Here is a 21,894-nt window from a genome sequence, read left to right on the forward strand (position 1 = left end):
GCTCAGAAATGAAGAGGGCTATGAAAATTTTGTTTGCAGCATCTTCCGTTTGACGAAAAAGTGGGACAGGTTTGTGCAAACCGCACCCTTCTATCTTCACTAATAACGGAGATACCCTATGATTTCAACCAAAATGGGACACACTGTACATATCCGAGGGGTGTCTCACTTGGGTAAAAAATGTACATGTACTGCCAAAATATCATTTTACTTTCAAGCCAATGACTGCGAAGAAGATGACTGCCATGTAATTATTATAGGCGACTGCTGTAAGACTGCCAATGACTGCCAAGGACCGTCAAGAAAATTTACATGTTATTCCAATAGTGAGACACCCCTCGTACAAATCATAATCATCGGCTCATAATCTAGCCTGTAGAATTAAAATGTAAATGTAGAATGGTGTGGGAAGGAGGAAGTTAATCATCGCAACCTTACAGATCTATTGTTTCCCCCTTTATTGAGTTATAACTCAGCATACAGTCGCAGGGCTTTAACAAAAGCCAGTATCTGAGACGGTTTTACAGAGGTTAGTTCTCCATCTCCGATATCAGTAGTACCAAAGTTTATGGTACGGACGATTGTCGTCTGGGTGCACTTAGTGATGAGCGTCTCAAACCACTGAGGATTCCCAATTGCCATTCCAGGTTACGGAGTCTTCCAGGTTCTTGAGTTCCGCTTTAAGTTGATTTTCACTTAGAAAGCAGAACGGTTCTGGTCCAGTTAGTGGAGTGTTCGCTCCTTTTCAATAACTAGATCGTTTGCTTTTTCATTACCCTTTATCCCTTGGTGCGCTTTTACTCAGAGTAGGACTTACTCTACTTTTCGTAGAAGTAAATCTCGTAAATTTCGATAGTCTGCATTAATTAGAATTCTGTTCTAAAATTTAAAACAAAAGTAGATTTATCATAAGAGACCAAATTTGTTTAGGATAATTTTTTATTGATTTAATAAATAATAAAGATCTGTTTATAACAATTTAATAATGTATAATGTAAACTCGTTCTGCAATTTCAACGGCTGCCTGGTGTGTTGTGGGTTTTCCCATCTCTCCGTGGGTTTTATTTTTATTTTTATTGTTCATTGTCACCGACCGGCATCAGTATAAGTTTGTATGCATGTGCGAGTGATTTTAGTTTGTATATTTTACTAAGAACTTAAGGTATTTTTAATATAATTGCAAGTGACTGATCTGTCAAATAGAAAAACCTGTGTTAGTGTGTTCAAGCCTTCATTCCCTATATAGTACGAACATATTATTTTTCTATATTTAAGGTAAAAATACACGTTTATTTTGTTTTAGTTATGTTGAGATTTTACCGGTTTGCACTCTTTGCTAAAATTCGTTTTTAAAACGTTAAATACTATTGTTTTTAAAAGTGTTATATTGTTTAGACAAATTGAAGTAATTTATCACATTTATACTAATGTTTTCTAATAAGTATAATTGCTTGTTAGTGACTGATCTATCGAGAGTAGAAAAACCTGTGTTACCTATAGTGTGTTTAAGCCTTCAGACTATATACCGGGTGCGTTTCAAAAGTGGCTCACCCCCTACAACTTTTTTATTTTTTCAGATAAAAAACGAGATTTGGTATGTTAGTATATGACATAAATTAGGATTGATTGACGTATTCATTCGTTTTTGGTCACTTCCTGTTTTAGGTCACTTATATTTATGCTTTATTCGATAGAAAATGACACTCTGAATAGAATAACTTATCATATGTCAACTTTTGACATTTTTGTTAAAAAAATCGTAATTTAAATTTCAATCTAGTGTGCCATGGCTATGTTAAAAACACTAATTTTTAATCAAGGAGTCTTGGAAAAATCGTGTTTTGTCCTGGCCGGTTAAGATGCCCAAATCATATTTTTAATCATATCTATTTTTTTTTCAAATGGAACAAGGGGTGGCTTATTGGCATATTTGGAAAAATTATTTTTTACGAATAATTTGGTACCACACACTTGGTAGTTCAAGTCAAATTGTAGTGATGAACCGCATGTTACAATTTCAAATAAACCATATGCGAAAATGTCAAAAGTTGACGTACGATATGTCATTCTATTCAGGGCGTCGTTTTCTATCGAATAAAGTAAAAAATACCGCGGTTGGCACTTAAAAATCAAAAATTGTCGTTATTTCCGGTGGAGCAGGAAGTGACCAAAAAAATTGAATACGTCAATCAATACTAATTAATGTCATATACTAACATACCAAATCTTTTTTTTTTATCTGAAAAAATAAAAAATTTATATACCATATACCTACCTAAACTTAAATATAAAACCCAATTACCTAAGTATTAGTAACAATTATAATTTTATTTGTTTTTCAAATTCATATGTTAATTTATATTTTCATATGTTAATATTTTTTAATCTCAACCGTTTTTTTTTCGAAAAAATACACGAAAAAGACGATAAAAAATCCTGGCACATTAACGACTTTTAAATAAATTATCCTCAAAAAATAAAATTTCGTTTTATTGTTAAATATTAATATTCATGATTTGTTTAGCCGTCATAAACTGGTGTTATATCTGTTTTTAGAGTTATAAATTTGATTTTTTTAACATTGGAGGTTATTCACGCCAACGAAGCGGTGTTATGATTGTACAGGGTGACTCGAAAAGGAATAACAACCTACAGGAATCTTTTCAGTCATAAATAAGGACAAAAATATACGATACTTAGAATATTGTTACGTTTTTCGTCGGTTCCGTGTGAATAGAAAGTCACAATTTATTTAAACACATTTTATTTAACACTAATTAACAAAAACAATAACGATTAAAAGACTATTTATCTAGAAAAAATTTATTTTGAATTTAGCGCGACAATTACTGTACTCGTCTTTGAATAAGAAGACTTAAGGAAGGAGCATATCAAAAATCTTAGGTACACCGCGATGGGCCTCAAATATGGCCGACTCAAATTCCGGTTTATCAGTGTCGTTCTAATTTTATTTAAAAAATGTAAAACTATGATGTAGGGTAGACGTGGGGTAGACTCAATAATTTGTTGTTTTATTTTACGTTGTGAATAAATGTTGGTAGTTATTAAAATTGTTATAAAAATGTATAATTCTAATAAAAATAGATAAGTTATAATAAGTATTTATTAACACAAACATCCGATACGCTACTGAAGCAGGTAAGTCAAATTAACGTATCTAAATTCTTTGACATCTAATCTTTGACAAGTAATAAATAAAAGCTAAAATGCAAGAAAAATATATAATTTAGTTAATTTAAGTGAATTTCATAAATGATCGGTTTACTACACGTATGTATATTATATAGTCACTTACTAGCGAAAAGTTGTTCCATTATTTCACTCAATTTTTTGCCGAGATCTACCGCACGCTACACAACCAACTATTTTAGAGTCTTTTCGATAAATCGCGATAGTGTCACTGTTAATTTAAGTTCTGCCACAATTTCCATCTAGATTTACTACCTTTATAGAACTATCACTAGTAGAATAAATAATAAATAACATAAAATAAGCTCCGTAAAGACTGACAAATCCACAAAATTTCAAATCAAATTCAAATGTGTCAAATGAATCGTCAAACAGAACTGTCAAGGATCCCCACCCTAGAGAGCTTTTATGGTGGCTTTTCCGCCCACCATGCATGAATACATGGATAGCATTATGCTCCTTCCTTAGTCTTCTTATTCAAAGGTACTCGTCTATTTATTTCTGTCCTCTTCAGGCCGCAGCCGCCGGCTTTTATACCCACAGCTAAAGATTTCTCGAATAGTCCATAGATCGTTAGGTGCATAGAGGTTTCGAATGTTCTCGTATCTCCATTCCAGTGGAACTCGATTCTTCTCGAACGTTCGAATGAATCATTACGGTGTCTATTTTGTCTTTAATGCGATGTTAAGGTCATCTGGGAGCGGGCGTATAGTTTGGTCCGCAACAATATTATTTAAAACCAATTTTTAAAATACTAATTTTTAAATTTTATCAGAAATCATTGATGAAAAATTAACAATATTATTAGTTAGTATAGAATATTCCCAAAGAACACTTGTATATACAGTGTGGGTGAAATTTGAGGGTGCTGGAATCTTGGGACCTCTATTTAACATAATACTGCATTGTTTTTCAATTTTTGTCGTTAATATACAGGGCGAATCTTAAATAAGTGCAAATATTTTACCCCTAAAATATTTGCATTTATTTTAACAAATTATTATCGATTGTCATTTCCTACTCGTCTTTGACGCCGTTTTTTTTTCTATCGCATAGGACAAGCACGTGTGCCTATTTTAATCAATATTTTGGAAGATAATCAATGTTGCTCAATGTCTCAAACACCCTATTCATATACAGGGTGAGTCTTAAATAAGTGCAAATATTTTAGGGGTAGTATTTCGACCCCAGAAACACGATTATGAGTTTTTTTCGCGAAAAAAATTGGAATTTTTTGATACACTTTTTGGATTTTTTTTACTTTTTAGTTAGAAAACATTATTTCTTGATTGTATGGCAAGATAGATAGTAGGTTAAATTTACAAGCAAAAAAACCCAGAAAAGATCCTGTGGTTCTCAAAATTTAAGCAAAAAATCATTTTTTTTTTGAAATTTTTAAAATAAAATAACTCGATTATTTTGGACTTTGAAAAACGGTAAAGAGAAAATATGTTTCTTTTATCGAGATCTACCAGCCCTGAAAATATTTGCATTTATTTAAGACTCACCCAGTATTGAATAGTAGGTAAAGTTAAATTTTACTGAGGGACACACAGTGTAAACTTTAAAGAATCGTTAAAAACAACTCAGAACAGACGTGAACAGTTTGGTATACCTTTTTAAATCACATATTTTTTTCTTTACAGATACCTAGAGAAAAGAAATGAAGTGGATTAGTTTAATCTTGGCAGCATTCGTTGCCGCAGTAACTGCAGATACAGCTTTGGAAGAGTTTGCAGCTGGCAATCGTTTGTTCACAGCCAGACTGTACAGCGTAAGTTGAAGTTTTTAATTCTAAAGCCTCATTCAGAACCAATTAATGAGTAAAATAAATTAGTTGTTTCAATTATACTTTATACTTATGAGTTTACGATCATTCACAATTGAAACAAATGAGATAACGGGCTTTAATATATCGTTGACTCACCCTGTATCTGTATAATGAAATAAAATAACAAAGCACAATATTTCCAAACCAAATTTTATTTATATTAATTAAAAATAACCTCATGTATAACATTACAAGTATATCTTAAATTGAGAAAATACAGATCAATAATTACAGATTTACAATAACAGGTCAATAATTCAGAATTACAACATTGGTAGTAATCAAACTTAACGAAATCATTTATACCGCACGATCGAAAAAAAATCGACATCCAGTTGGCTTGGAAATGACGATCGTTGACAGTTCCCATATAATTTTACATATAAAATGATTTCATAGCCATTGATGACGCGGTTTTTTTTTCGATCATACGGTACAATGTTACTTTGAAAATTTTATTATACTAACAGAAATATCAATCTAAGTAAGAATTACGTAGTTCTTCACTAGGCAATTTAGAACCAAAAGTATAGTCGCCAAAATTATCAAATTCCTGTTCATTTGGCTTGCTCTTACTCTGTCCAATAGGGTTTCCATTTTGCCCGAAAATTAATCCGCTCATCGTAGTGATGTACTGTTCTTCATTGAAATTGTTGTTGAAATCCGGTGTTTGGTAGTTAGGATCGCATACAGTTCCTTTAATCAGTTCATCTACCGGTGCGAAAAACAGTCTGTAGTTGGGTTCGCTGTAGTTCAGTGATGTGATGAGGAATTTGGGCATTCTGTCCGATATCACCCATAAGTAGTTGTTTCTGTCAACCTAAAATCAACAAATTAATTGGTTGTTAAAAAATACCGTTGTTATAGCTTAGTATCAAAATTAAAAGATCAATGAATGGAGTAGAACTCTTTATTTCTTCCTGAATTAATATAATAAGCTTATATCTTGTTGATTAAACCATAAATAGAGTTATAAGCATTATTGGGGCATTATTATTTATTAAGATGGCATAAGTCCCTCTACTTTTTATAGGTCTTCTTCTTCTTCTGCTTTCTCAGCCTGGTTCCATCCAGTGTTGGATATAGGCCTGTTCTAGGTTTTCCCACGCTTCGCGATCTCTAGCCAATCTTACCCATTGTCTTCCCGCCACTGCCCTGACGTCATCGACCCATCTCATTTTTGGTCGGCCCACACTTCTTGTTGTTTCCCTAGGTCTCCATAGGATGACTTTTTGGGGCCATCGGTCTGGATCCTGTCTTGCCACATGTCCTATCCATTGCCACTTCGCACTCTTTTAACAACATCTGTTAATTTTATTTTTTGACGTATGTGGGTGTCCCGTTTTTTTTCCTAATGGTGACTCCCAAAATGATTCTTTCCATGGCTCTTTGTGCTACCACAGTAAGCACAGGTAGAATGCAGCTGTCGTAAGCCTTTTTCTTTAGGTTGATGGGCACCTTTTTATCCTTGAAAATATCGCTCATATTTTCAAATGCTAGCCATGCCAAATGGATCCTGCGTTTGATCTCCGTATTTTGGTTCTCCTTACCCAGCTTGATTTTATGACCTAAATATATATAATGGTCTACGTTTTCAATAATAACGTTGTCTATGGTAATGTTATGGATATTGTTGTTCATTATCTTGGTCTTCTTCAAGTTCATTTTAAGGCCAATTTTCTGGAATTGGTCATTTAGTTCTTTTAGCATGGTGTTCAGTTCTTGAATGTCGGTGCTCAGCAAGACAATATCGTCTTCGAACCTAAGATGGCTAAGGTGTACCCCATCGATGTTTAGACCTCTATTTTCCCATTCTAACTTATTGAAGACATTTTCCCGTGCCAGTGTAAATAACTTGGGAGAGATGGTATCTCCTTGTCTCACGCCCTTGCCGAGTGGTATTTTTCTGTTTTGAGGTCATCATCTAATTTAACTTGGAAGGTTGCACTATCATAGATATTTTTAATAATGGAATAATATCTGGAATCAATTCTCGCGTCCTCCATTACAGTTAGTAATGACCAAGTTTCGATGCTGTCAAAGGCTTTTTAGTAGTCTACAAAGGCCAAACGTAGCGGTATATTGTATTCAGTTGTATTTTAAATGACTGTTTTAATTTTTTGTAGATGATCGATGGTACTAAAACCTTTTCGAAAGCCTGCCTGTTGTATTGGCTGATAGGAATCTAGTTTCGTAGACAGTCGGTTGTTGATAATCCTAGTGAAGAGCTTGTATAGGTGCGAGAGAAGGCTTGGTCTCTTGGTATCTATAGGTAATAACCATGAATTACAATAGAGATTTTGAGTAATATATAAAATGAAAATTATTTCCATTACTAGAAACCAGTGAGGCCAACTGGTGGGAAATTTCCCTACTCGTGAAGTTCAATTTTTGACAAAAGTTTTATAGCTTATATAGATAAAGACCTCATAGTCTATTGTTAGACAAAATCGAATTATTTTGATTTATAGTCCTATCTGTGAAGATTCCACAGATGGATAGTTGGCAACACTACTAGAATCAATGTTTTCTTTTGTATGACTGCTGCTTTTATTCAAGTATTTTTTTTTCGGACCATTTTTTTTAAAATATGCCAGAACAGTTTTATCGACATCCCCTGCTACAATATTTTTCTGTCCTAGCCACTGTAGGTATTTTTTATATTCCTTTTCCTTTATAAATGTACTTACTTTTGAGTGGAAGCAACGCTTGTCGTGCTTCTTCAGTTTTTTTTAATATTCCCATTTTAATGGAAACGTACTCGAACATATGCCGAATTCGTGCGAAAGGCGTTTTTTTGACAAAAAAACTGAACTCGATTGACAACAACCGTCAATTGATGAACAGGTCATTTAATACAATAGTAACCTGGCAACAAATAAAGTTCCTACGAGCATCGTTAATACAAATATACCGGAAAAATTAATAAACCCAGGTAGCATTTTCACGACTTGCGAACACATGTTTACTAAACACAACGTTGGATTAGTTACAAATAATAGTTAGCTCCCTACCTTGGGTATTAAAATAAATTTAAACGTTTTTATATCGTTGTGCCGACGTTGGACTAGTACTACAGCAAAGTAGAAGCTTCTGCGACGTCGAATAAACGTTGTCTTGTAACCTTTTTTGCTTAAGTGATCTTTAGGTGATTCGGACAACGTAGTTACAACGTTGGACAATATAGAGTTTTCCAACGTCAGTTTCAGGACCTATTCCAACGTTATGCAAACGTCGTCTGTTTTACTAATTCAACGTTGTTTAGATTTCCTTATTCTTACGTTGGTAGGACGTCGAGTCACTACCTTTATGCAACTGTATTGAACCATAACCTTAAATCTTAAATTTTCACTTCATTGTTCTGTTCAGTCAGACAGTTCAGTGCTGTTTTTGTTTTTATAAAAAAAACTTAATTAAAATGGGACATAAGAAAGGTACATAAAAAACTAAATTTAAATATATATCGACATATATTACCGATAGTTTATCCACTCCCTCGTTTATTTAGATTATAGAGGGCGGCACAAGCTAGATTCTAGGATGACTAAATTAGGCAATCTTGCGACTAGTATACTACCTGTTAAGGCCGAACTGCGACTTTATTAGTCCAGTATGCGACTACTCGAACTACTCCATCTTAATCTCCAAAACAACAAAGTGAAAACCGCCATGTTGTTAAATAAGAAAATATTTCGTTCCTAAAATAGCAATTCCTGCTTTTTGAATCCATTAACTTGAAATATTTGACCCTAAAAAACACGCGGAAACAATTTTTTCGACTGCGAATAAATTATTTTCATTTTACTAAAAAAAAATTCAAGAAAATTTTTAAAACTTCTTTAATTTTAAGGCCCATTAGTATTTTTCAAAGTAGAAACAATACATTTATCAATAAAGTTGTTGGCGTTTAACTTTTTTGCCTTGGGTATCGAGTTACAGAGTCGGTTAAAGCGTTTCACTAATTATGATCTTCAAACATCCTCCACACTTAAATACTTTTCTTTTGTTTTCCTTCACTGCCATCTGACATATGTCTCTAACTAAATCGTAAAAATAATATTTTTACTATAATTATCCCAATTTAATATAAAACGCGACTTAGACGCCATATTAGTTTTGTATTTCTGTGAATTAGGATTTTAAACAACGTTGCAGTTTGTACTAAATTAGGCTTCTAGCCAACGTCGGTATCCAACGTCGTTTCGACCCAAAAATGATTCTCCAAACTAGTGCAGACTAGGGTTGGCACGAGGTTGTGCCGACGTTGCGCCCCGACGTTTGGTCGCGTGAAACAACGTTGTCCCGACGTCCAAATGCTGCTTGGGAATGCAACATTTGTGTCGTTTTAAAAAGGGACAAAATATACTAAATTCAATAAGAAATAAAATTATCTGTTAATAAACTTACTTTAATATCTGCCGGAAATATTAGTTCCTCGTTACGTTCAATGACAGCAATATTTTCTGGACTATACGGTTTTCTAATATCCCAGCATCCAATGCTATTCTGGTCTATTAAGTTGAAGAACTGTATCCCATCCTTACTAACAACACGCGACGTCGTATGTGTATCTTTCCCTGTACAATATATTCCAGTTTTCAACAACACACTGTATATTATCTCGTCTTACCTCTTTCCTCCAGAGCATAGAAATCTTTGTAGCTATCTGATACTTTAGAGGAGTTTTTCAATATGTCGGTAGACACGGCAAATTCTCTATTACTAGCCAGCGGACTGAAAAGTAATACTCTATTACCGTTGGCTTGACGTGGGGTTAAACTTAGACCGAAGATACCTTCTTGACCCCATTGGAAATTGAGTCCATCGATGTTAAAATCACCTAAAAGGCCAAATAAATAATTAAAATTAAAAATAGTATACGCTGGCGGAGGCTCCAAGGAGAACGGCAGTTTGTATTGAAATGAAATTTTTTGAGCCTATGTAGGTTAATTCAGAGCACTTTTTAAAAATATAGAGAGTTCTACACGGTGCCCCTAATAAAAGTTACATATCAAAGTTGTGTTTTTTGTAATGGAACACCCTATATATTAATTGATTTTCGGATTCTGGGAGAAAAATAAAGGTGAGTTTTATAAGAGAAGTATATGACTAAAATGTAAGGTTTTTGACATATTTAACATTTTCTAGAAATAAAGAACAATTTTTAAATTACAATAAACGCTACCTAAATTGGAATTTATCCGGTATAGCCTAATATTATGTAGTTAAATTAACTATTGTACTTTAAATCTAATTAAAACTTGATCGAAAAAGTTATACAGGGTGAGACAAAATTAATATTGAACATTGGTCACCTTTAAAAGGCCTACATTACAGCCCTACATCGTCTCTCCATGCTTCTGATCAGGTTGTCGATCTCTTCTTGAGGTACAGCCTGCCACGCTGCATTCACGGCCCGAACCAGATCCCTACGAGTTTCACGAGGCATACCCATTCTCAAAATTCTTCTTTGGACCGCGTCGCATACGTGCTCGATGGGGTTGAGATCAGGAAATTGTGCCGGCCAGGGTAAGATGTTTAATTGATGAGCATTGATAAACTCATTTACCACTCTGGCTGTATGAGGCCGTGCATTGTCATGCATGAGAATGAAGTTTCTCCCAAAATCATTGACATATGGTAACACGACAGGCTCAAGAATTAAATCACGATATGTGATTCCTGTTAGAAACCTTTCAAGAAAAACGAGATCGGTTTTTCGGCCTAACTGGACTCCTCCCAAGACCATAACTGTTCCACCTTGATAAGGGTGCACTTCCTGAACATGATCTAACCGAATAAGATTTCCCGGTTCTCTCCATACCCTAAGTCTTTTCGAATCCGGATGAATTCCAAAGCGTGACTCATCCGTGAAGAGAACATTGGCCCATTGTTCATTCGACCACTGAACATGATCTTGAGCCCACAAATATCGTACTTCTCGATTTCCTCTCGTTAAGGGTTGAGCTCTCCAGGGGCGTCTACTTCTTAAGTTGACCTCTCTTAATCTATTGTGAACAGTGTCAGGACTAACGGTTACATTATGTGTTTCCTGGAGAATTAAACTAAGCTCTGGTGCTGTAAGAGTCGGTCGGCGTCGATCATTTAATTGTAAAAAATGATCTTCCTGAGGGGTAGTAATGCGATGTCGCCCTGTGTGCCTTTCTGCAACATCACCACTTTCACGGTAGCGTGCACTTAATCGCGATATTACACCTTGCCTTGTATTTAATGCTCTAGCTACGTTGATTTGGCGCATTCCAGCTTCGAGCATACCCATGGCCCTTAGCATTTCGTCTCTGTTAAGATGTCTACGCTCCATAATGTAGTTTAATACTAAACAGAGTTATTTGAATGAATTCTGGCCAGTTATCATAAAAAACATAGCCAGTACAGGTTAAATTCGAACAATTGATGCTAGGTGCTTTTTATACATTTGACAAAAAATGCACAAACACTTCTGCAAATATCCAAAATTTAGAAATAACTAGTGTGACTACTTCGTTTCAATCGAAGTAGAAAGAATCGGCCTACAAATATGTGGTTGTTTATTCAAAACATGTATTTTTAACTTTAATAAAATGATATCCCTAGATTTTTTCGGTCTGTGTATGCCTCAAAACTTTTCTAAATTCTTGACAACAAATCTGTTTATTCCATATGCATTATTTTGGATTTATGCTGTTTCTTTAATCTATACCAGTAAAATTTAAATATTTATAAAACAATATTATTAGTTTTTTTTTTGTAAAATTAATAACATATATTATCTTTTAATGGGTCACTTAAAATATAAATATATTGAAATTATCTTTAGTTCTAATCCATTACTGGAATATATTAACGTTGCTGTCGATTTTATTATGCATAAATATGCGAGCAAAAACGATATGGTATCAATTAACCATTCTAAGTAAATAATTAATTAAAAGAGATTATCTAGGAAAATGAATCGGTATTTTGGCCTTAAACTTGATATCGTACGATCGAAAAAAAAAAACAGCGTCCAGTTGGCTTGAGAATGAACATCGATGACATTCCTCATATAATTTTACATATAAATTGACAGCGATCTTCATTTTATAACCATCGCTGACGCCGGCCACGCCGTTTAGTAGTCTCCTAAATTTATATTTCTTTCTTATACCTTGTCTTCCTGTTTAAGGTTTGGAAGTGTGGCGATAAGGGGTGTTTAATTAATAGACTTTTTTTTAGAAAATTTCGATAGCTTTTCTACATATTTCTCGAAGATTCCTATGGTTCAAAAACTACATTAATTTAAAATATACATGCTTACCTTTGAGCGGATCTGGCATAAAGAAACTGTGCTCAAATCTCCAGCTAGTGTCTTGTTTGAGCGAGTAAACTATAAGTCCGTATCCTAGTTCATCGCTGAAATAAGCGTAGGCATCGTCACAATTTTTCCCCAAATCTACTGCGATATTGGCTATAAACGTTCTGCTGTTGGTATCTTCAGTACGGAAAACGTATCTGGAAAATAAGTAAATATCTTTACAATAACTTATATCTTTACTTATACTCATCTATACTACAAACTTATACAATAAATAACTATTGTTGGAAATTGCATTAGTATAAGTTTTAACTTTCAACATTCATCTTCATACCCAACTTGATCATAAACTTTTTGATCACAGATTTGATAGTTATACAGGGTTGTTCACCACATACGACACGGAGTATTGTAGCTAAACGATTAGATTTTTACAAATTGTAAGTTTTGGGTTCGTTGGAGGACTATTAGAGCTACAATTTAAAAATATTTTCACAAGATACAGAGTGTCCCAAATAAGTAAAAAATATTATAGTTGTATTTTTTTAAATGGAACACCCTGTATATTATTCTATATTTGGATTCTACCATTAAAATAAAGGTAAATTCGATTAAGGTTTATCACACTTAAATTTTACCGTTTTTGAAATATGTTCAATTTTATGAAAATGCAGTAAAAATTTTAAGGCTTCAATTCTCCAAGGGTATCAAAATTTTTAATATTAAATATTTACTGAAAATTATTTATTGATCAGATATTGTGTTGCAATAATAAAAATTTTTCTATCTTAAACAGAGTGTCCAAAAATTTATATTAAACAATTCCTAGCTTTAACCGACAATAAGTTGTTTAATTTAACTGGAACACCCTATATATTTTACGTGAATCAGATGCACAATGTAATTGTCTATCAAATTGTATTTTACCATTTTTTACCCATGTCTTTAAGTTTTCGTAGAAAATGCATTTTCTTATAATTTAGACCTCATTTATCAATATACCCATGGAATATTGACATTTTAGATTATTTTTAAAGATGTAACAAATTTTCAAATAGTACAGATACTAATATTGTCGATATAGTTCGCTTATTTCATTAAAAAATTAAAAAAAAACTGTTTAAATATTTTTTGTTAAAGAGGACCAGTTAATATGATCCCAGTATTCAAACTACATTAATTGACTGTTTACGTTGATTAATAATAATTGCTCCAAATACTAAAAAACTAAATTTTGTGTGTGTATTAGACAGTGTGGGAAAAAGTAACACCTTATAAATTTTTTATTTCATTTTTTGACGAATGCTTATTTATAAAAACAGGGACGTTCATTTCCATAACTTATTATTATATTGATTTCTGAGCCAAATCCATATTTATTTAGAATACTTTATTAATTAAAATAATTTAAAAGTATGTAATTAACTAATTTTTGGTCGGAAATAATGGTGGTATATTTAACTGGTATACAATTTAAATAGTTTTTTTGTATACCAATGGGCTTGCAATATTTACCACCTGTATATTTTTTACATATATGTTGCTTTAAAAAAATCTGAAATGTCAATATTCCATGGGTATAGTGATAAATGAGGTCTAAATTATAAGAAAATGCATTTTTTACGAAAAGTTGCAGAGATAGGTAAAAAATGGTATAATAAAATTTGATAGACAATTAAATTGTGCATATGATTCACGTAAAATATACAGGGTGTTCCATTTAAATTAAACAAGTTATTGCTAGTTAAAGCTAGTAATTATTTAATATAAAATTTTGGACACTCTGTATAAGGTAGTGAAATTTCTATTATTGCAACACAATATCTGATCAATAAATAATCTTCAGTAAATGTTTAGTATTAAAAACTTTGATACCCTTGGAGAAATGAAGCCTTAAAATTTTTACTGCAATTTCATAAAATTGAAAATATTTCAAAAACGGTAAGGTTTAAGTATGATGAACCTTAATCAAATTTACCTTTATTTTAATCGTAGAATCTAAAAATAGAATAATATACAGGGAGTTCCATTTAAAAAAAATACAACTATAATATTTTTTACTTAGTTGGGACACTCTGTATCTTGTAAAAATATTTTTAAATTGTAGCTCTAATAATCCTTCAACGAACCCAAAACTTACAATTTGTAAAAATCTAATCGTTTAGCTACAATACTCCGTGTCGTATGTGGTGAACAACCCTGTATATAAAAACTAGCTGATATGTTTTAACCGCGGGATTACTGGACGTCGTCGTTGCAGCCACCCTTAGTTGTAAAATCTACAGGGTAGCAAACAATATTTTTCTGTTTCCAACTACGATATACCACCCGGTATAAAGTACAGCTTTTCTTACCTATGAATTCTTCTGTCCGTTCTTAAATCAAAAATGTTTAAAGCGTATGGGCATACATTTTGGGTGGTATCTTCTATACCAAATGTACCAGTATCCAAAACCCAAAGACGGTCACACTGCAAGCAATATTATATCATTATACTTTGAACAAAAAGACTTGTTTGCAAAATTTTAAAATGTATAGTATAATTTTTTGCATTTAGGAATACATAATACAGGGTATCCCAGAAATAAGTGCAAGTATTTTAAGGGGTGGTAGATCTCGATAAAAGAAACATATTTTCTCTTTATCGTTTCTCAAATAAGTTCAAAATAACAGAGTTATTTTACTTTGAAAATTTCCAAAAAAATGATTTTTTGCTAAAATTTTGAGAACCACTGGATCTTTTCTGGATTATCTTTCTTGTAAATTTAATCTAATACCTATGTCTAATACCTATGTTGCCATATTATCAAGAAATTATGTTTTTTAACTAAAAAAAAATCCAAAAATATTTTTAAAAAATTCCGATTTTTTTCGCGAAATAAACCTCATAGGCGTGTTTCTCGGGATGAACTATACTACCGGTTAAAATACTTGCACTTATTTCTGGGACACCATGTATAACTAAGGAATTTAAATTTTCTGGTTTTATATTTTTTACTTTATTAAAAAAAAAGTTTCTGGTTTTATATTTACTTCATCCACGTGAATTCTGTAAACTGTGGATAGTCCATCTTCGCAATTGCCCAATTCGTTAGATTTTAAATCAGGATAAGATATAAGAGGGGGGTTTCTCAGTCCACTATTGATAGGAACGTAGTTCAGTGTGGATGGAATTCCTAAAAATTGAATAAATTGATCAGTCAAAAATTAAAATTAATAATTTTTAATTCATAATCATAATGTAAATATTAGCTACCTTCTTTCCATCTAGGTACAGTAATGAATATTTTCTCATTCCAAATTTCTATCCCTACAGGTAGAGCGTTCTCGAGCTGTAATTTCTTGCTCAAAAAGTCCTGAACCCTTAGATTCTCGTTTCTGTATTCAAAATCTACAATGTTCCATTCGAAATATTTTTGAAGCTTTTGAGCACAGACTTCGTCAAGAAATAAACAAATGCCAGTTAAAAATAAAATATAGTAGATTTTACAGCACATTCTGAAAAATAAGAAAAATATGGTTTGCAAAAACATACTTTTAAAAATATTTTAATTTATTTTTTTATTTCTTTAAAAAAATCCTATGAGAACACTCCTATTCTAGTTGTCAGCAGTGATTTACTAATAAACAAATTTGCCTAACGGACAAAAAAAAATGCTTAACGTTTCGGGAAGTATATCTCTTTCCGTTGTCGGAAGCAAAAAAAAACCACAAAGAACAAACATAAAAACTATTTAAAATATCTAAATACAACTATTCAAGAAACTTTTTTTCAAGAGATACGTCTATAAAAACCGTTGACGTTCTGTTAAATTTGTTTATATATATATATATATATATATATATATATATATATATATATATATATATATATATATATATATATATATATATATATATATATATATATATATATATATATATATATATATATACTAAAAAGAAAATTCTTGGGGATAGCGGTCTAGAGGCAAAAATTAAACAATTATTACAAACGCCGAGCTTTCGGAAAATATATTTCCTTTTTCAAGGCTAAAACATCACAAAAGTCAACTGAATATAATATAATATTATATAAACTTACGTGTAAAAAGTTTAATTATAAAAATAGAAAAATATATCAATTTCTATATGGAAGAAAGGAACTAAAATTTTGTATAAAAGTTAAAATCTTCTTAAATATTCATGATTTCTGACATTACTAAAAATTATTTTGACATAGAAAGGTAAATTTAATTATTAATAAAAAAACACGTAAAAAACATATAAGGTTAATCACAAGTTACAAATAAAAATAAAGAAAAAATCAAATTTTAAATATTATTTTTATTTTTAATAAAATGGAGTAAGAAAGAATATATATTACTAAGATCCTCAATATCTTTTCTTTTATTAATACAATTATCATTAATGTAAATTTCTACCATTTCAAGAAAAAAGTCTTTATTAGTATTAAATTCAGTATCCAAAATTTTTGCATTTTTAAAATCAATATTATGTAGTGTATCAATCACATGTTCTGATAATGCACAACTACGTTTACATAATCTAAAATCACTAATACGTATATTAATACGTTCTTTAAGAACAGTAGAAGTTTGTCCAATATAAGAAAGATAAAAAAAAAAAAAAAAATAACAAAAAAGATAAAGACTTTTTCTTGAAATGGGTAGAAATTTACATTAATGATAATTGTATTAATAAAAAAAAAGAAAAGATATTGAGGATCTTAGTAATATATATTCTTTCTTACTCCATTTTATTAAAAATAAAAATAATATTTAAAATTTGATTTTTTCTTTATTTTTATTTGTAACTTGTGATTAACCTTATATGTTTTTTACGTGTTTTTTTATTAATAATTAAATTTACCTTTCTATGTCAAAATAATTTTTAGTAATGTCAGAAATCATGAATATTTAAGAAGATTTTAACTTTTATACAAAATTTTAGTTCCTTTCTTCCATATGGAAATTGATATATTTTTCTATTTTTATAATTAAACTTTTTACACGTAAGTTTATATAATATTATATTATATTCAGTTGACTTTTGTGATGTTTTAGCCTTGAAAAAGGAAATATATTTTCCGAAAGCTCGGCGTTTGTAATAAATTGTTTAATTTTTTTGCCTCTAGACCGCTATCCCCAAGAATTTTCTTCTTAGTTTTGTTATAATTGATCGGTCAAGACTTCCTCTTTGTATATATATATATATATATATATATATATATATATATATATATATATATATATATATATATATATATATATATATATATAGCTTGTTATAACAAGTTAAAATTCAAAATTAACAATTACTACCTGATAACAATTATTATTACTTAATGAGGTAAAACCAAAAAGTCTCAAACTTTCTGTATGACTATTTTTAATTTGTCTTTAATTTTTACTTATATTATGTTTATTAAAATCAAAGAACCGATAGCCATACATTACTAACCTCTATAGATGCCTGAACAATACATTTATTTTTATTAGACTGTATTAAAAAAGCCTCTTTTATTTTTCGTTTAGGGGCTATCGCTTCTTTCATAATAATTTTTGCGTTGTTAAAATTTCCTCTGCGCTTTGTGTTCCATGAATGCTGACAAATCTTTCAAAGATTTGTAAAAATCGCCCTTTCTTAAATAATCTTTATGTTCTTTAATTTTTTTATTATTATATTTCGTATACAAAATTAGCACGACAAGTAAAATATAGTAGTATAGTAGTTTATGACAGTTTGCAAAGATTTTGAATTTTTTTATCAAAAATAATAACTAGGATTAAAATTCAGTTTAAAATTTATAAAATACACCAAAAGTACTCACTCAATGTCATAGAACTATCATAAATCATCAATCCAAATGCATAATATAGTACTACTTAAAAAAAATCTTAATGCACCTACCACTCGGAGCTTTACATTAAGCACTAATAACAAAATACAAAATGGCACTTAACGGAGAGTACTTTTGTCCTTAATAGGATCGAAAGTATCTATGTATTCATTAGCTTGATCTAATTTAATTATTCACGCTTATATTACCTATTTAAAAATTTTAATGGGTTTATTTATGATTATAATGTGACAAAAACACGGAACAACCAAGAAAAGTTATAATTGTTTTAAATAAAATGCGGGAATTCTTTGATTGATATATGGTAATTATTCTGAGTTGGCCGATTGAAATATGCCTTAATTTGTTTAAATTATTTGTACCTTGTTTGCAATTATTGTAGGGTAAGTATCAAAGAAAGAATTGAAAAATCATTCGTTTTTATTAATTTAAATTTTTTGCTTCTGAGTTTTTTTCAGATTATTACTAGGATATCAATTATTTATGAATATTTGTTCTTTGTTCTTGAAATTTTGTATTATGCATTTTTATATACACGGTGGTCCGAACTGTATTCCGGAAACTTCGGCGGCACATTCTGCAGATAAAAATAAGTAAAAAAGTTCGTAGAAATGTATGTTCCAAAATGCTTAGTTTCGGAGATACAGGGTGTAGAAGTTTCATTTTTATTTCGATTTTCTTCAAATAATATCTGAACTAACGTCAATATTTTGGATGAAAATTGGTGTCTGGGATTTTTTTGACAAGAAAAGTTTGATTTTGATATCAATATGACTCCTACTTGTAGAGGGCGCCACCACGTATTTTTAACTGGTTTGAAGAGTATTAACTTTTCGTCCGTACCTGTATAAAACTAGCTAGTTAAAAAATATACATTTACGACGTTTTTTACGTAAAAAAGGACTCTTGGTAAAAATTGTTACAAGTAATGGTTCTCGAGATATTTGATATCGAAATTACCAATACCTGTCATCATTGACATAAATTAAACATGTTGACTAATTAGTTATTAGACTAAAATCATAAATTTGAAATGTTTTTGTGCTAAAAGTTCAACAGAAACTATTTTATCATCATTTTTTCGACGAAAAATTTATGATTAGTTTAAAAAAATAAAAAGTTTCCAAATTTCTTATTTCAGTCAAATAACTATCTACTCAACATGTTTATTTTTAGTCAATAATGACATGTATTGACTATTCCCATTGTAAATATCTTGAGAACGGTTGCTCGTAGCGATTTTTACCAAGAGACATTTTTTACGTAGAAAATCACGTAAATGTATATTTTTTCACTCAGTAATTTTATACAGGTACGGACAAAAAGTTATTACTCTTCAAAACAGTTAAAACACATGAAGGTGGCGCCTCCTACAAACAGGAGTCATATTGACATCAAAATCAAATTTCTCATGTCAAAAAACTCCAAGACACCAATTTTCATCCAAATATTGACGTTACTTCAGAAATTATTTGTAAAAAATCGAAATAAAAATGAAACTTCTACACCCTGTATCTCCGAAACTAAGCATTTTAGGACATACATTTATATGAACTTTTTTACTTGTTTTTATCAGTAAAATATGCTGCCGAAGTTTCCGGAATACAGTTCGGACCACCCTGTATATAACAGAGCCAAAATTGCATATACCTACATATCATTTCTATCCTATATTTTTTTGTTACACTAGGTACATATTCTGTCTCTATATATCTATTTTTTTTACAGGAAGTACTGAAGAATAACCATGATGCGAACTTTGTATTCAGTCCGCTGTCTATAGAAATAATTTTGGCACTGACTCAAGCCGGGGCCAAGGGTAAAACAGCAGAAGAATTTACCACTGCTTTGAACCTTCCCAGTACGCAACAGAAGACACAAGAAGCATTAAAGTAAGAGCTACTACTCTATTGAATATTCTCAGATAATAAAATATACAGTGATTGACGTATTCAATTGTTTTTTGTCACTTCCTGTTTCACCGGAAATGACTACATGTTTTGATTTTTAAATGGCACCATCGGTATATTTCTACTTTATTCGTACACTCTGAATAGAATGACATATCATATGTCAACTTTTGACATTTTCGCTTAAAAGCAAATCGTATTTTCAATCCTTGTATAGAGGTTTCGATCTAGAGTGCCATGGATGTGCTGGATACATTAATTTTTAATCAAGGAGCCTTGGAAAAATAGTTTTGATCGTCTAATGTTTTTCATATCTTGGCCTGTTAAAAGATACTCAATTCGTATTTTTAATCATATCTCAATTAAGCCGGGACCCCATTAGCCAACACCCGACGCGATGCCACGCGATGTCACGCTATCACACGTAATCCTAATTTATGTCATACATACTAACATACCAAATTTCGTTTTTTTATCTGAAAAAAATGAGAATGTTATAGGGGTGAGCCACTTTTGAGACGCACTCGGTATAACAATTTTTTTATAACCATTAATTATTATTAAATTTTTTTACAGACAATTTTTACCAACTCTGAAATCCAACACGAACGATTTGAAGTTAAGTTCTGCCAATAAACTGTTCTTGGGAGAAGCTTTCGAGATTCTGGAAAGTTTCAAACAACTGGCAACATCGGTGTTTGAAGCTGGAGCGGAGAACATAGATTTTTCAAAGGTATTTATAAAGAGTTTGTATACTAAGGAGATCTTTCAAAATTTGTATTTTGACTATAAATGCGTTAGATTCGTTTAAAAAACACAGTTAAAATAACAGCGCTTTTAGTTAGTTTGCAAAATAGCTGGTTAGTTTTGAAACTAACCCGATTACCTACATTATTATATAAATTATATTTACTAAAATTTTTATTTAACCATTTTTTTGCTTATAAAAAATATAATTTGCGTAGCCAAGCGAAACAAGATTCTACATTGCAAAATTACATTTTTCCTGGTTTAAGCTAAATAAAAGGCGATTAAACCAATTTCGTCCACTTAAATGCATTTATATGTCGGCGAATGTCATATTTTTCTGTTTACCATTCTTGCATGCCTGTATACAGGGTGCTACAAATTCGAGGTATGAGAATTGATATCTCGGAAACCGTAATAGATATGAAGTTGGTTAAATTGGAGGAAAGTTGCGCATTGGGATGTTCACCAAGATGCCATCAAAAAAGTTTTAAAAAGTTCAAGGATCGCTGAGTTTTTTGGAAATATACGGATTTTTATGAAAAGCAATTTTACTTTTTCCTGTCGTTAGTTTTTGGAAAATTGAAAAACTAATTGCACATTCTCATAGACACTTTATTAGGACTCAATATTGTTACATTTTCAAATTAACTAATAATTTGTGAGATACAGAGGCCAACCTATTTTTTTAAATACGGACCTGCATTTTTTATTTCAGGTTTTGAAAGAAGTCGATCCTGAGTACAATGATATGCCACACTTTATACTTTTTTTGTTTTGGGTACCTTAACAACAACAAAACTATTTAATTACTATTTAAATTAATTCCAAGTCCGACTCTGTTTTTTTAAATTATTTAATCTGATTATATTCATCGCAACAATATTGATCAGCGCTAATTAACATTGAAGGAAAATCGAGCCAATTGAAAGATTCAAATAAATAATATCCAGGTCAGCAATTTAAAGATATTGTTTTTATTTTTGTTTATTGTGAATTTGAAATCTCTGTGTACGATTTAATAATAATAATAATAATA

At 31.0% G+C, this 21,894-nt stretch overlaps 2 protein-coding genes across 3 annotated transcripts in view; one reads left to right on the forward strand and one right to left on the reverse strand.

The window, feature by feature from the left end:
• The first annotated feature begins 1,095 nt into the window (after positions 1–1,095).
• LOC115877425 (antichymotrypsin-2-like) overlaps positions 1,096–21,894 on the forward strand; it is a 33,156-nt gene continuing 12,357 nt past the window's right edge. Inside the window, exons 1-4 of one of the 2 annotated variants that reach the window (XM_030893579.1) lie at positions 1,096–1,275; positions 4,857–4,984; positions 19,927–20,090; positions 20,685–20,841. In XM_030893579.1, coding sequence (XP_030749439.1) covers positions 4,874–4,984; positions 19,927–20,090; positions 20,685–20,841 — 432 coding nt within the window. In that variant the 5' untranslated portion in view covers positions 1,096–1,275; positions 4,857–4,873. The remainder of the gene's footprint in view (positions 1,276–4,856; positions 4,985–19,926; positions 20,091–20,684; positions 20,842–21,894) is intronic. The other variant, XM_030893580.1, reaches the window with a different exon arrangement.
• On the reverse strand, positions 5,198–18,288 carry LOC115877424 (protein yellow-like). Its single transcript, XM_030893578.1, has 8 exons — positions 18,169–18,288; positions 15,592–15,833; positions 15,369–15,511; positions 14,690–14,805; positions 12,339–12,532; positions 9,672–9,881; positions 9,449–9,618; positions 5,198–5,861 (listed from the first exon to the last, which is right to left on the reverse strand). The coding sequence occupies exons 2-8, from the start codon at positions 15,830–15,832 to the stop codon at positions 5,517–5,519; spliced, it is 1,419 nt and encodes a 472-aa protein (XP_030749438.1). The 5' UTR covers position 15,833; positions 18,169–18,288; the 3' UTR covers positions 5,198–5,516.

Source organism: Sitophilus oryzae, unplaced genomic scaffold (assembly GCF_002938485.1).
Source record: "Sitophilus oryzae breed Bouriz unplaced genomic scaffold, Soryzae_2.0 scaffold_147_pilon_pilon, whole genome shotgun sequence".
Classification (NCBI taxonomy): Eukaryota; Metazoa; Arthropoda; class Insecta; order Coleoptera; family Curculionidae; genus Sitophilus; species Sitophilus oryzae.

Coding starts and splice junctions, on each gene's coding strand:
- LOC115877424 (XM_030893578.1), bottom strand. CDS start 15,832: ATGTGCTGTAAAATCTACTATATTTTATTTTTAACTGGCATTTGTTTA. Junction 9,882..12,338: donor TATGCCAGATCCGCTCAAAG/GTAAGCATGTAT, acceptor TTGGCCTTTTAG/GTGATTTTAACATCGATGGA. Junction 9,619..9,671: donor CTATGCTCTGGAGGAAAGAG/GTAAGACGAGAT, acceptor TATATTGTACAG/GGAAAGATACACATACGACG.